Genomic DNA, 16,168 nt, shown 5'->3' on the forward strand with positions numbered 1-16,168 from the left:
TGGTGTTGAATGAGATTACTAGAACAAACTAAGTAACCATTCTAGGAAAGGAGCGCAGTTCAGAGCAAGTGGATATGTTCAGGTGAGATTTTTCATTTGCTATGGTAATATGACAACTTTTCTTGTTACCGTATTATACTTAGAATATGAATTTTGCATCACATATCCTTTCTGAGTTACTTGATCTGTTGGTGGTGTTCAAAAAAACCTCCAGCATTATGACAGTTTTAATATGAGAAGCTATTTCTTCTTGTTTAGCTTCTTGCTTATAGCATTTGATAAAGGTGGAATCTGGGCTACCAGTGCTTGTGTGTTGTGATGATGGCAACAGTTTATGAAAAGATGTGATTTGACAAGCTTTTAGATTGGAGCTCATGCTGAAAAGTCCCTGTCTTTGTGGTCACTTGATCCCTTCTCTGCCTCTCCCTCCTGCCCTCTATCCCATATCCAGCTGCCCTCTGCATTCTTCTGGTGGAGGTGTTTGTGTGAATGCATTAAACAAATCAGCTGGGATTTGGATCCAATTGGAAAATGGTCACTTAAATTGTATTTCAGGCTGATTGGTTTCCTAGCTGTCATCAGTAGCTGGTAGGAGTGGGGAGCAGGCTGATCAGGGAGGAGGGAATATGCTTCTCCAGCATGTTGAGCTAGCATCTGGATAAGACAGAGACTTGCAGGGCGTGCTCTATTGTAGAAGGTGGTACCCCACAAGTGTTGGAAATAAGCTACATCCTGATGTCTAATTATGCAGTCAAGTGACACAATTTTTGCATTTGCATCTTAATGCCGAAGTTACTGCTGAATTTAATGTTCTGATGGTTTGGGTTTCTGTTTATATTTTATTGTAATTCCTTTCTGTTCTCTCCTCTTTTTCATTCTAATATTTTTCTGTCTTACTGGACTGATTCTTCTAGCCCTCTTTCTTCCCCTGCTGCTAGTCCCAAATTCTGCAGAAATACTTTGCCCAGGAGACAGGACAGGTAATGCTGTCTCAGGACAGTAGAATGCACAAGGCTGTAGGTTTTGTTGCCCATCTTGGTGACGCAAATTGTTTTGTGAAAGATGTGCTCAGTCGAGTCCTCTGCTGTGTTCATTGTTCAGCTGTGAACTGACACAAAGACATGCCAGTGAGAGTGCACTCAAACACCCCATTTATCTACCTAAATCTGAATTATGGCATATGGCAGAGATGGCATGTTCTTCTCATTGCTCTTGATACTGGGAACATCTTTTGATTTGGGTTTGGTTTGGTTTTTTTCTGAACATTTGCTCATTTCTTTGCCAATTTTTGTTCTGTCATTCGAAACTCTCACTAGCATTTCAGCATCCTTCTGGCATGCTGCTTTTCTCACTGCGTTTCAGGCTTGTCACTTATGTCGTGAAGTCCCAGTGTCATTCAGTGTTGTCAGTCCTTTATTGCAGTTTGCTACATGAGTGTTTTGTGGGGGCTTGGGTTCAACCATCCTTCTAAAAATGAATGTAAAAAAGATGACCTGAATTGAAATGTTTCAGTTTGCTGATGGAATTTAAGCTGAGATTAGTACACTTAAACAGCTCGATCCTGTTAGTCCCATAGCACACAGCTGAAGAGTGCCATCAGGCTGCATTCCCAACGTGTATTGCTGAGCAGAGTGGCAGGAAGGTGGTTCTGGCCAGCAGATTCTCCTCAGTTTTCAGAAACAGCCTGTCGAAATGGGGATTTTTAAGCGTATGCTTGACACACAGTATTTTTACGTTCATTGTGGACGGGAGAAATGACAGAATCACTCTGTGAGCAGATGAGTTTCATTAGCATGGTGTCAGCTGCATGCCTGTGAAAAACCACACCTGGAGAAGGAGGTTTTTGCATGTTCCTGTAGGAAGGCCCCAGCACTTTTTTCCTCTGAAGAGGTGATGCAGATGTTTGCACTCCCTTCTTCGCTCTGACCTTAACCCTTCCCTATGTCCTTCTCTGAATTTCTTCTCTTTTAACTTTTCTGCAGCGACCCACATCTTGATAGGAACACTTTGCCTAAGAAGGGACTCAGGTATCGGTGTTTCCACACAGTTTAACAGCTTTTGTGGTGGCTTTGGAGTTTGCCTTGTGTTTCTGTTGTGGCTGGTGGTGATGGTCGCAGTGCTTGCAAGAGGTGGCAACAATCTTTCTTCCTTTTCTTCTTTTCTTTCTTTTTTTCCTTTAATTCATAAAGGAGGTCATTTTCTACTGTGCTTTTTCTTTCTTTTTTTTTCATCCTTGTCTGCTTAAGCAAGAGTTGTGGCTTTTGCTGGAAAGCACCTCATCAGCCTTCACTGGGCTTGCTTTGGAAGCAATGATTTTGCTGCTTTTGTTGCTCTTACGTGCAGTGACATGAGATTATGTTCACCCCAGTGTCCTTGGTGTTTGTACAAAAGCAGAAAATATTTTCAGTATCATCCTAAACCTTTTAGGATGGATATGGACCTACTCACTTTACAGAAGATATTTTCTTCTGAATCCTTAAGCACACAGGCATCTCAGAGATCATTTCTACTTATCTAGAAAAGAATTCCCAAAGAAACCTCTAGCAACTGCCTTCTAATACATCTTGTCCCTCTCTAAGACTGTGATTTTTATGATGTACAACGTTGCATGGACATTTTTTTTTATTCCATCCATACAAGTGAGACTGCCAACATGAGTTCTTCTAATTAAACACTTAGTGTTACAGCATTTATGGGAGATATCAAGCAGTTTAGGAAATCTGTCACGTCAGAACTGCTTAATGCAGCTTGCAGGATCTCTGAGTTGATGCCTTGAAATGGCAGCTGCAGTTAGTTCTGTGCTCTGTGCATCGTTCTTCACAGCAGCTTTGTCCCATGAAGCTGAGTGCTAAAAGGCTTTCTTAATCTGGAATTTTGTTTAGAATGTTTGTGTGGTGGTCGAGTGTGTCTCTAATATGTGAATACTCTCTCTTAAGACTGAGGCATTTGAGTGCTGAAGAGGTTGGTAGCAATCATGCAGAAACCTCCCATTCTTAATAAACTGATATATGTGTCAGGTTTACCTTCAGAAAAGGCTCAGTGTAGTCTCCATGTTGATTATTTAATTATTTAAATTATTTAATTTCATTTTGAACCAGATGAGATGCACTTCCCGTTAATGTCTCTTAAATTATTGGGTTCCCAACTTGTTTAAAAATCTGATAATGACTTTCTTGACTTGGATTGTAGTATGACAGAAATCCAGCTAATCTTAGCACCAACATATTAAAATAAGGATAAAATAAGGATTAAAATGAGGTTTTGGCATATCCTAAGGAAAGGAAGGGTTTTCCAAGCTATGTCTTTGTTTTCCAGTCATACCTATATAACACATACTGCACTTGATTCTGCAGTACTACAGTACACAATTTCTACTGGTATCTTTTTGTTAACTGCTAGTTGGTTATTGCTGAGGCTGTAGGAAAGGAGAAATCTTTACATTTTATATGCAAGTTTTTCCATCTTTCGTTCCCTCTCTCCCTCCTCAAGCTTTGTGACATTTCATGGTTTGTTTGTTCGTTTGTTCTTCTTTCTTCATTCAATAGTTGCCAGGGTTCATTTTGAAAGAGCCTGTTTGCTTTGTGCAGGTATACTCCTTCCTCCCAGCTTCGTAGCCAGGAAGATGCAAAAGAATGGCTACGGTCGCATTCAGCAGGGGGGCTCCAGGACACTGCTGGCAATTCTCCATTTTCATCAGGATCCAGCATAACATCGCCTTCTGGAACTAGATTTAACTTCTCCCAGCTTGGTGAATAACAAATGTTTTTTGATAATCATAGCAATACTTTGTGTGCTTAGAAAATAGCAGATGACATAGTGTAATGGTACTGCAGCAGCTCCAAGTACTACTTTGAACCTTCAGGAAGCACTTTTGTTGAAATTAGTGTGACTAATCAGCATTGGTGTCTTGCGTGCCCAAAGGTGGCACAGTTGCAGTAACATCTGAAAGTATTTCCCTTGGAGTCATCGGATGCCTTAATCTAAATTGAGAGCTATTAAGCAAAGCTATTAATTAATATCACACGTTGCTGTGTTTGAAAGAATGAAAATGTTGCCTGCCTGCTTACTAATGTTTTAAAGGCCAAGCATATCACTTGGTATCTCTCTGTCTGTATCAGCTGGCTGATTTGAAAATTTAGCAAAACTGGGTCTGAAATAATGGGCAAAAGCAGGGGAATTATAACTCAGAAAAATTCTTTAACTTAATTACACTGATAAAAGTAAATGAAGGAAACAACAGAAGGAGCTTAATATGATCCATGGTAGGTTTTAGTTGACCACCCCTGTGTCTGAAATAAACTGTTAGCATGCTAGAATATCTGGAAACAGGCAGTCGTAGGACACCCAGAGAAAATTACGAGTTGAACAGCAATTCTGTTGTTTTCATTTTTCCAAAAATTATTGTTAAATAACGGGAATAATTTATCACAAAAAGTGCTTTAAAAAATGTGAAAACTGGAATGGAAGTTTTATACTCTAAGCACTGGCTGGGAGAGCATTGGCTCTCAAGGCAAAATTGATGTTTCTGTGGTATCTTTTAATCTGCAAGTTCTGCAAGAATTCATGCCTGTGTGCTGCTTAGAATTCTTAGGACCTCGTAGGGGAAATAAACTGTTCCGAAATAAACAACTATTGGGAACCTAAGGGTCTTAAATTTTCCAGCTTCCTCTAAGTACACATAAAAATACCATTCTCTGGGAACCTGAATACTTCTAAGGAGATCCTTCGTGAGGCCTGTTCTGTGTAAGCAAAATATTAGTTTAAATTCGCCTGGGCATTTTACACCTTTTTGAGGAAGGGCTGTTTCAAATTAAATGAGAATTAATTCATGAGTATGAGGTGTTACTGAGTTGACTGAGTTTGCCTGAAGAAGCATGGACTTATCACCCAGTGTTTAGAATGACCTTATTTACTTGAATTTTCTTACTTATTAGCTTGATTTGCATGCCTCTTACTTGAATCCACTGAAATTAGAAACATAATGAAGTCTAGAGTGGGTGACATGAAAAATTTGTGTCTCAAAATAAAGAAATGTTTTCTGATAGCTGCGCCAACATTGAGCGTGAAAATTTGTGGTCACACAAATAAGTTGTCATTTTATCTGTGCTTTACAGCAAGCCCAACCACTGCAGCCCAGATGAGCCTGTCAAATCCAACCATGCTGCGGACTCACAGCCTTTCCAATGCAGATGGTCCCTATGACCCTTACAGTGACACCCGCTTCAGAAACAGCTCCATGTCCCTGGATGAGAAGAGCAGAACTATGAGCCGCTCTGGCTCATTCCGTGATGGCTTCGAAGAAGGTCAGTGCAGTATGTGGCGGTGGAAATGAGCAGAAGATGGCATTCTCACCTAAACCAAATGTAAATGTAAATGTAAATTGGGGGTTGGACTCGATGATCTCAGGAGGTCCCTTCCAACCCCTACAATTCTGTGATTCTGTGATTCTGTAAATTTAGTGCTTCATTTCAGCATGTGGGTCACTTCAGAGCAGTTTTCTACGTAGCATTCTCTGATTCTGTTTGTCTTTGTTCCAGTGATACTTAGTGATCCTTCTGGCTGAACGTAGGATGGCATATAAGTATTCTGCACATATAAGTGCAGAAATTGTTTAAACACATCCTGTACTTAATTTTTAGTGATCTTCTCTCAATATTTTAAATTCATGTTTGGAGTTAGCCAGTTAAACTGTTTTTTTGAATAGGCATATCCATCTGAGCCTAGGCCTCCATACTTCTGTTTGTAGAATAAATAATTGACATTGGTCAGACTGTTGTTGCTCTTCCATCTAACTTCCAAGTATTTGATCTGTAAGGGGTTTGTCTTTCCTTGGTATTTCTGCTGAATGCTGTGGATTCATATCTGCACAGCATTCACGAGAGAAACCTGAATAGTTCTTCAAAACGTGGACTTTTTTTTCTTCCTCATCCTCATTTCAGGCATATTTTCATGCATATTTGATAAAAGAAACTCAAGTAAGTACAGGAATAAAATGTCATTTACTTGTAAATGAGTATTTTATTTGATTTCTACTGATCATGTGTCCTTGTGGCTGTTTGAAGACCAAATAGCCTACTCAAGCTCTGAGTACACACCAAAAGCCCCATATGGCTGCATGCCACAAAACATCACCGTGCACTTTGAGAAGTCATAGGAAGCTGACAGGATTAGCTTTTCCAGTCTTAAATTTCTTTTCTGGTAAGGACTGGGAATTTGGTTGAGTAACAGGTGCTTTACCAATACAGCTCATACAAGTCTTTTCTGGCTTGCTGCCACTGCTAAAGCTTTGTGCTTGTGGCAGTGTGTATGCCAGTGTCCTGTGGTTGTCATGCACTAGAGCATCCAAGCCATGCGTATATGCTCATAGGAGTCTCTTAGAGCCACCAGGTGCCTTCCTGTGGATGCTGGTTATTCCATCTGTTTTCTGCCATTGGAAGGGATGAAAAATGTGTATTTGTGTATGTGTATTTGTATTGAAAATATGATATGGCTTCAGACAGATTCACGGCGAATTCGTTACTGAATTCAGCCAAACTGTAACTCCATTACATGCAATTGTATTTTAGAAGCCCATGGCTGAGCATCTTCATTAGGGGTTGAAAATGAGAAGAATAACCCCTGTAGGGCTCAATCTGTGTCACTGCAGGAGTTGACCTTTCTTTGTGCAACACTTTCAAAAAGATAGATAATCAAAGAAGGTCAAATACTGCCTGATACTTACTCAACTGAATTCTGTTCTGGGATGAACAGTTCTCTTACTAAAGAGGAGGTTCTTTTGGGAGGAAGGGTCTCAGGACCAGGGAGATGGCAGGAGAAACAGCCTCCAAACAATCCAGAAATTTGGTGAGCAAGCACAGCCAGAGCAGTCTCATGGTTCTCCCATTTCTGCATTTCCCTGGCAGTGCGTCCTCACCAGGAGCTGTGTTGCTGCTGGCTTTACACTGAGGTTTCATCCTCCAAGAGAGACAGGAATTGAATCCATTGTTGTTGGGATATGAATGTTTATTCCTTTTTGTGCTACTGGCTGAAATATCTGCTGTTCTTTCTGCTTTGGGGGCAGTTGATCGTGACTGGGCTTCTTCTTTTCTAACATTAAAAAATGCGACATGCTTACGTATGCATTTATAGAGTTTTCAAATAATAGCTCCAAAAGAATCTGGGTTTGTAATCTGCATGCAGATGCAGGTTAACTGCAGCAAACAAGAATCATGTGAAGAGCATAGCTGCCTTCAGGCTCCTAATTAAATAGCCTTGAAGTAGCCATCTGCAGAAAGTTTACCACGAAATCGAACAAAAGTATTAATTCCTTGGTTGCCCTTGACACTAGACATATTTGCACATTCAAATGTTGCAGTTTTACAGGGTAGGAGTGTGATTTGCAGAGTTTGTAAATTCTCTCCCTTTTTTCGCTGTTTCTTTCCTCTAAGACCCAATGCAATCTTAATATTCCCAGGCAACGTGAATTTAAAAATTTGTGTCTCCCTTTCCATTTTAAGGAGATCCTCCTCTTGTCTGGGCAGTTGGCAGAGAAACTTCTCTGAATGTATCTTTTATATAGACCAGGTGAGAAATTTTCCTCTTGGAAAATGATGACTGAAGAGGTGATAACATATAATTTAGTGTATTGCAAAGAGGATGGTTATCCGTTATTTCTCGTACCATCGAGGTCTGGAGACACTCAAGGAACATTCTGAGCGATTCAGCAGCAATTCTAATACAACTGCAAAATGTATTTCTAAACCAAAGCAGAAGTTTTTAGTACTGATAAAGTATGTCAGTGAATTCAGAGGAAATTGAGCAATTTAATTGTGGATCGTAGTGACTATGAAAAATAATGGTCTGAATGCAGCTTCCATCTCAGGAATTTCCATCTCTGCTGATTCCCAGAAGACGCAAAGGTGTACCTGGTGAAAAATCAGCAAGAATCTGCCTTGTTTCATTTATTTCCCTGAACATTTGCTGTAGTTGTGGCCAGAGGTGCAACATGTGATAGGCAGACTTTGGGCTTGACTCGTTCTGGTTATTCTTATGTTCTTACTGCAGTGCAGTCTTTAATATCTCACTGTAAAGATCATTTTAATTGAAAACATTATTAACCAGAAAGAGCAAATGGATAAGAGGGTATTTTTTGCATTGTTATGTGTTTTTTCTTTTAATTGTATTAAATTTCTCCAGAAGCCAACTTAGACTTTATTCACTTCTTTTTCCAGCCTCGCCTTAGGATATAATGTCAGTGTGAAAACAGAACCCATTTATTTTGAGCGTAGGAGAATTTCAGTAGGTAATTAGAGCACAATGGCAGCTTTTCTCAGTTTTGGTTGGTTAGTTGTTGTATTTTTTTTTTCTGGAGTATTTAGATGAAAGAAAAAGAGATTTCGCCTGATTGGTGTGAAGTTATCTGAAGTTTGAATGACGGTTTCAGTACTTTGTTTCTAAAAAAAAGAAAAGGAAAGGTAATTGTGCATGTTCCAGTAGCTCAGATAATAGCTTCAGGTAGTTGTTCTGAACAGCGTACTCAAGAAGAAGTGTTTAGATCACAAACAGACAGCTGTTTCAGAAGACAGTGCTGACATCCCACTGTAGTGATTTCTGATGGAAGTGCTCCAAACCTTCTGGAGCGTATGCTTGCATCCTGGAGCTGGGCATCATGTTCCTCTCAGGCCATCTTCATCCTGCTCTGTGTTTGGACTGCTTAAAGAAAACAGCTTCCCCCCAGTCTCAGTAATGCCAAAGATGAAGCAGTTAGGCTTACTTCTGTAATCTCTCCTGCTTTACAGTTATCTCTTTCTCCTGAGTCTTAAGATGAGGCTGTCGAGAGAAATGCTTCTTTCTAAATAAACCTCCATTGAAACTTTTCTTTTTAATCTTGGCAATGACACCTCTTTCTCCAAGAAAACTTGTAGTATTCAACTGTTAAAACAGCTTTACCAAATTGGATACCTGGCCATCTCTTCTTCCAGCCGAACGTTGTGCAGTAACGTAATTAAGTTTATGATGGGTAATGATGGAGGTATTTCTTCGGTATGCAAATAGCTGGTAATAGATGATCTGTGGCGACCAGCGTGTGGTGACTGTATTCAGTTTGTTTATTTTCTTTCCTCCAGTGCATGGTTCTTCTCTCTCTTTGGTGTCCAGTACATCATCTATTTATTCGACAGTGAGTATAATGGAATTAATTGTTTTGCTATATTAATCACAATGGGAGAATAACTAGTCTTTTTGTTCCTGTTACTATTGTCACTCAAGGAAGAGGAATGCTAGCTATGAGAGAAATGTTGGTCTTCATAAAGATACCTCTAGATATTTAGCAGCATCCTCATTAAACAGAGATGATAATCCTGTAAAAGCAGCAGTTCATTGTTTGAGTCAGCGCTTTACAACTCTGCTGAATAGATTTTGCTGCTAAAGACCTCAGCAGAATTAAGGAGCCTTGAACATAATTCAAACTTGGGTGCTTCAAGTCATTCTAGCTTTGTATTTTACTGCTGAAGAAGTTTGAATAAGTGGTTCGGTGCCCTTGGTATCCAAGCGAGATAGATTAAAGCTGGACCATACGTTCCTGGCAGATTATGATCACAATTTAGGAGGTTTCTAAAAATTGGATTCTTTTAAAGAAATGAGTGATAGATAATTACTTCATAAATATATGTGCATTGAACAGAATCTTTCCTTTCAAATCATTATGTAAGTATGATGCAACTCTACAGTAAGCACATTTCCACAGCTGAAACAAGCCAAAGTGACACCTGGTGAAAACAGGGAAGGGCTTGCTCTTGGAAGACCATACATAACTGTTTGTGGAGTCATCCAGCCAGCATAGTGTTATTTCTTGTATCTGTTTCACTGATAAGCAAAGAACATGTGTGACGTGGCCTTAAGGCCTTGATAATCATTTCAAAATATTGCCTTCCATTATGAACCTTGCCTCAAGCAAGGCCTGTGTGGAGCCAAAACAGATAATGGATTGGAAGGATGGAAAACAGACCTTTCCTTGTAGCCACAAGAGCCACAAGGAAAGTAGTCAGCAGCTACTGCTTATGATTCTGGTTCGTGTGCTTTCTGTCCTAGCCTGAATGGTTCTTAATAGTGTGGTTTGACAAATGTAATTTTCACAGTGGCTGGTACTGGATATGTTTACGTAAGAGTAGTAGAGTGTGTGACTTTTTACTGTGTCCTCCTCCTTGCTGATTGCTTTGGTTAGAAACAAGCCACAGTAGCCAAAATTTTGTCATGCAGACCACAATGGATGGTCAATACATCCACTTTACATGCTCAGATAACTAGTTGTGTGTCCTCAATTTTTCATCACCACAGTGCCTAGACAGCACCAAGTGGTAGTAATTTTCTTCAGATCGCTGTGGATGCAAAAGCATGACCACCATCCCATAGAGAGCTGAGCGTGTGAGTTAGGGAATTGCTAAGGATCTCCCGTGGCCTGTGACAGTCCTGTCTCTTCTGAACCTCATGGAATTCTTTTTGCACTGAGCCAGGACTTCAGCCTTTCATGGCTCAGACTCAACGGTGTGCTGGCTTACAAATCGGGAAGTAGAGGCAAATTCCTTTGTGTAGGAGGAGGTGCTATACAAGCAGCCTGCTTTCTTTATCCCAAGAAAGTAATCTAAGATGGAGTATGGATGTGAAAATCCTAAATAAGAAATTACCACTTGAGTTTTTGAAAATCATATTAATAATAATGATAATAATAGTTAAGATTTTTGTACTGTTTCCATTGTAATGTTCTTACATATTTTCCTCCGATTTTGTTTTATAGCCTGAAGAGAAGTGCCAATCAGAGGTAAGAGCAGTTTGTGTTTGACAGGCATAAATATTCTGTCAAGACACCTCGTTTTCTGTCTTACTGTTCTACTGCTCCATATCACAGTGCAGTAAAGAGATCTCTTAAAATATACAGATTCGCAAGCTACGAAGAGAGTTGGATGCATCCCAAGAGAAGGTATCAGCTCTGACAACTCAGCTGACTGCAAATGTGAGTACAACTCAAAGGATAAACTCTTAACAGGGAACGCATTTAATGCGCCAATTACCACTGCAGTTTTTGTAAATAATAAAAAAAAAAAAACAACAATAACAACAGAACAAAAGAAATGTGAATAATATTCAGTTTGTATTACCTATGTATTTTAAAAAATAACTGCATGCATACGTGGCTCCTTATGAAAAGTAACACACTCAGTCCTACTGAGTTACCTTATGCCTTCCTTTATATACTGAATTACAGTGTTTGCTTTGCTTTAAAAGTCTGATAAGAACTGCTTCTTCAGATATTGAGAGAGTCGTTGAAGACTGGCTCTTTTGTTTGTTATTTTGTAAGTAGTGCCTTGTTTTGATATTTGAGTGGGATGAGATACAAATGACTGAAACTGGCAGGAATAAAAATGGATAGAAACTCGGATTGCAAAGCATTATGTTTTCCTATTCCATAAATAGAGTGATAGGTAATAGTGGCATAAGGGGCTGTGAGAATTAATTTACAGCTGCCTGAAGACTGAACATACCTGATTTTTGTCGGTGCAGGCAGTACGTCTGGAATTTGGTGTTTACACTTGGAGAAAAAAGAGTTGAAGCCAGGAAGTGTTGAGGCAATGCTATGCATGACCCTGAGCAAGTTTATTTGTGTGTTCTCTTCTGCAGTCACAGATAGAAGTAATCTAAAAAACAGAAGCTTGCTGCAAAAATAAGCAGTTCTAGGGTAAACAAGCTGCAGATGAGCAGTCATCAGCTTGGATCATACTGACATCCTCAGTTGTGGGAATAGATAAACGTAAGCGCACATGCTACTGAGGAGGACATTGGTGTCCATCAGCTCTTTGAATACTAAACTTGGCAAGATTCCCTTACATGTGCTGTTTGTTAATCCATGTAACCCTGTTTGCTTTCTCTCTCTTTTTTTTTAAACTCTTGCAGTGTTTGGATGAGTATCAGCATTTCACACAGCCCCCACCGTTCTCTGCTCTCCCAACAGAAACTTTGCAGTCTGCTTTTTAAACAAATGTTTACGTTTTCAAACACATGTAGCAATGGTTCCGCTTACTTCTTGCTATTTTCTCACAGCCTCAGATCTGCTTATTTTCATAGAGGCTGGTGGGAATGAGAGGTGCACATCCCTGTGTTATTGTACTGTTCGTGTTTGTTTGCAGTGTGAATGTGAGAGCTATTATTTCGGATAAGTCAGCCATGTGCTGATGATGACCAAGTCTGGTATGGCTCTGTGCAGGGCTGTGCCATATATATCTGTTTGAGCCAATGTCCATTTCTGCTTGGAAAGATTTGAGACAGTTTTTTTGTTTTAGGTAGATTTTGAATTGAAAAATGAAATATTTGTTGTGGTACTTGTAGAATATTGTGGCTAATGAGACATACGTTGAGCTATGCCTATGTTCAGTTATTTCAACATGTGCATATCTATGTGTACAGTAATAGTAATGCCTTACCATGGCACTGGAAACATAGCTCCCACTTATCAAGTTTTCCATCTTCTCAATCTACTCCTCCTTTATTTTACTTCTCAGTCATTTTCAATTCCTAATGCAGTTGACACTGGGTTTTCAGTGCTTCATGTGAAAAGAACAGAGGGTAATTCATAGAATCACATAATAGAATCATAGAGTGGCTTAGATTGAAAGGGACCTTGGAGATCATTGAGCTCCAACCCCGCTGCCATGGGAACTGGCCAAGCACCATGAAGTTCTGGATAATATTCAGCAGCTTGAACTTTTGTGGCAAGTCAGGTGCCCCCAGGTAGTGGAGAGACCACTGAGTTTGTTGCAGAGCATCAGCTGATGGAGCAGCTTGCAGACTAGCTGCAAGAGCTCAGTAGTGCTGTCTCTGTTCTGCAGCACAGCACAGTGAGCCTCTCTGCCTCCATAACTTCCAGCATCTTTCCACCTTAAGACAGATCTCTTTGTTTTAAGAATGACACTGGTAGAGTTAATTGTGCAGATTAATTACGGCTCTCCTTTACAAGGAAAAGTTGATTGACTTGGACTGGGCACTGACTAGTAAGCTTGACCTGTTAGATAGGTTATATAGAAGAGTACTACAGTTTTAACCAACTTCCTATGTTTTCTGGTAAACATACAACTTAGAAACCTAAAAGTACTAATTTTCATGCATTTCATGATTTCAGTATGGTGAATATCTAGGGATAGAGCTTGATAACTAGTGTAGAAAAGCCTTAATATGGGAATATCAGTGTCCTTGACTTGAAGTAGTCCACTGCTGTTTTGTGTGAAGCCTGCTATCTCCTAGTGTTAGCAGTGTTTTCAGATATCTGATCTGTTTGCTTATCAGTGGTGGCCTAGCTATCTCTAGTCTGGTTTTCTTGGGAACTTCAGTTAGCATATCAGTGTGTGATAGCATTTTTATGACGTGATTTAGAACTGTTTTTGAAAAATACTTTTCCTTTGCTTTTTGTTTTTTGCTTTTGCAGATATTAAAACTGAAAACATTTTAGGAAACTTTTAGAGCTAATTACAATTCAAGACAATGGGAGTTTTATATATTGCTACCAGCATCTGGCAGCAAAAATAGGCAATTTTCTGTCCTTCAGCAGCACTCAGTTGCCTTGTTTGTCTGCAGATACTTCATAAATTGTTAGGAGAAAATGAAGGTGGTGCATTTTCCAGCTTTACCTGTTTCACCCCAAAAGCACACTTAATTTCACTTTTAACACCTTTACTTAAAGCATCTCATGATTTACATTCTTTCACTGTATTTCACTTCTGTAACATGATTCTTGAACTAACATTAGTGTCAATGCTTTGATGCTTCAGAAGAGTTAAATAACAACCAGCCATATCTTTGGTCTCTGGAGCTTCTTACAGCACCTTCCTGCAGATTTTTGGAGTTCTTATATTTGGTTTAGTACGGATGACACAAATCTTCACTTTTCAATTAAAAATTAGTAGCATTCAAGAGAATCCTGAAAATTCTCTGAAGCAAATGTATTCTCTAACCTTTAATTTTCCATTTCAAATTCCAGTTCTGGTTTTCTGTTGTGTAAATTCTGAATGCATGGGGAAAATATTGACACAGAAAATATTAATCCTCCTCTAATAGGAGGAAATGCCTGATCTGCCTTTGTAGAACTTGGTTTATATTGTAGGACTCAATTTATATTCTATTTATTGCTGTGTTTTGAAAACTTTTTAGGTTATTCTCCTAAAAATTACGTGTTAGTGGGTTTTCTGGGTTAAGTGTTTTTTTTTGTTTGTTTTGGTTTGCTTTTTGTACTCTCCAGGAAAAAGATTTAAACTTCTTGTAATATGTTCTGTGGCAAGAGTTGCATTAATTCGGAGGGTACATGCATCCCTAAGTAGCCTTATACAGGGCTATATAAGAGCCTTGTGCATAGCTAATGTAACAGCCCACGTGAAAAGTCAGAGTTGAAAAAGTCTGAGTTGAAAAATTAACAGCAAGAGATGTTTAGAACCATGGGTTGTTCTGCATCTTTTCTACTCCCTGCTTTTTGCGGTAGGAGGTCCTTCATGTCATTGCTTGCAGTTGCTTTGAGACGCAGCTCAATAACCAAGGAGGGCTTTCCATGCCTGTTTGGTGTCAGGAATATATCCAGGTGACAAGGCTCATTCCCTAAAATGTCTCTGAGAGCCTCCTGGTGTATCCTGGTAGATGTTTCCACAATACATACTCAGCCCTTTGACTCACTGCTATTTTCTCTGTATCGTCATTTCGACAAACAGTGAAATGCAGTAGGCGATGTGTTCAAATACCTGCACAAATATTGTTTGGGAGAGAACCAAGTGCTTCTGTGTCATTTAATTTTCAGGCCCACCTTGTGGCAGCATTTGAGCAGAGTCTGGGAAACATGACGATCAGACTGCAGAGCCTCACCATGACAGCTGAACAAAAGGCAAGTGTAGAAGTACAATCGCAGAATCACAGAATCACCAAGGTTGGAAAGGACCTCCAAGATCATCCAGTCCAACTGTCCACCTATCACCAATATTTCCTACTAAACCATGTCCCTCTGTACAACATCTAAACTCTGTTCACTCCACTCTCTGGGCCTGGCCCTCCAGCCAGTTTTTTACCCAGCAAAGAGTGTACCTGTCCAAGCCAGAGACTGCCAGCTTCTCCAGGAGAATACAATGGGAGGTAGTGTCAAAGGCTTTGCAGATTAAATACATTTCTTCCCTGTGCATTCACACTTGTGTCCAAAAGAAGTGCATAGTGTTTTCTTGGACAGTGTATGTGGATATACATTGTTCCTCTACTACAGAGCATGTATATCTATTGTATTAAAATAATAAGGCTGTGTTGTGTCCTCTTGAGGATGTGCTTCCCCAGGTGTATACCAAACTTCATTTTTCTTTCGTTGGACATACATATTACAAAAATTCTGTCAAATCCCAGTGCTTGGACTGAAAACTGGTGCAGCTAGGTACCATCTGCATTTTCTGACATATCACCACTGTTTCCTTTTCTAAGGACTCTGAACTGAATGAGCTAAGGAAGACTATTGAACTACTGAAGAAGCAAAATGCTGCTGCCCAGGCTGCAATTAATGGAGTCATCAACACACCTGAGCTCAACTGCAAAGGTGAGAAGCAAGCACTGCGTATCATGACTGAGCAGTACTTGTGGGATTTGAGTACTTTTGGTAATATCTGATGCATGCAGCTCTACCTGTCGGAGATCTTGTGTGTGTCTCATGACTGTGCACTCCAGTTCCTTGATTTTATATAGTGTGGGGATTTGGAATGGATATCTGTGGAAATAGTGTGGTAAATCCTACAGAAATAAGTGAGTGTGTTAGAATTTGAGTGTGAGCTCACTGAATTTACTGTAAGTGTTCAGTGACTCACCCATCTAAATGCTCACGTGAAACACCAAAGAACCCCATTTCAGAACAGTCAAACACTTTATTTTCTTTGGTGTTTCCTGTAATTTTCTCCAATATGAAGTTTGAATGCAGTCTTGTTGTATCTGACTTCTGTTACTTATCCCAATCATTTACAGTGCGATGAAATGCTGAAGGAGGTATTTGAGTGGTTTGGGTCTGAGATTTTGATCTCTTCATGAGAAATAAGCATGTGGAGCACTGCGTTGAAATAAACAGAACCTCAGCTAGGGTTGGTGATTGCTGAAGTGCTTTTTTCCTTTCAAACTCTTCATTTGAGATTAAATG

At 39.6% G+C, this 16,168-nt stretch overlaps 1 protein-coding gene across 11 annotated transcripts in view; it reads left to right on the forward strand.

Moving 5' to 3' along the window:
- Nucleotides 1-16,168, forward strand: part of NAV2 (neuron navigator 2) — a 319,464-nt gene that overhangs the window by 281,554 nt on the left and 21,742 nt on the right. For 7 of the 11 annotated variants that reach the window (XM_042882665.1, XM_042882667.1, XM_042882658.1 and 4 more), the window contains 9 exons: nt 915-980; nt 1,983-2,027; nt 3,588-3,748; nt 5,115-5,303; nt 9,105-9,157; nt 10,772-10,795; nt 10,913-10,987; nt 14,807-14,890; nt 15,469-15,580. In XM_042882665.1, the coding sequence (XP_042738599.1) occupies nt 915-980; nt 1,983-2,027; nt 3,588-3,748; nt 5,115-5,303; nt 9,105-9,157; nt 10,772-10,795; nt 10,913-10,987; nt 14,807-14,890; nt 15,469-15,580 (809 nt within the window). The remainder of the gene's footprint in view (nt 1-914; nt 981-1,982; nt 2,028-3,587; nt 3,749-5,114; nt 5,304-9,104; nt 9,158-10,771; nt 10,796-10,912; nt 10,988-14,806; nt 14,891-15,468; nt 15,581-16,168) is intronic. The other 4 variants (XM_042882664.1, XM_042882668.1, XM_042882660.1 and 1 more) reach the window with 3 other exon arrangements.

This window comes from Lagopus leucura, unplaced genomic scaffold, assembly GCF_019238085.1.
Source record: "Lagopus leucura isolate 7727_CA_CO unplaced genomic scaffold, USGS_WTPT01 Super-Scaffold_100035, whole genome shotgun sequence".
In the NCBI taxonomy this organism is placed as follows: domain Eukaryota; kingdom Metazoa; phylum Chordata; class Aves; order Galliformes; family Phasianidae; genus Lagopus; species Lagopus leucura.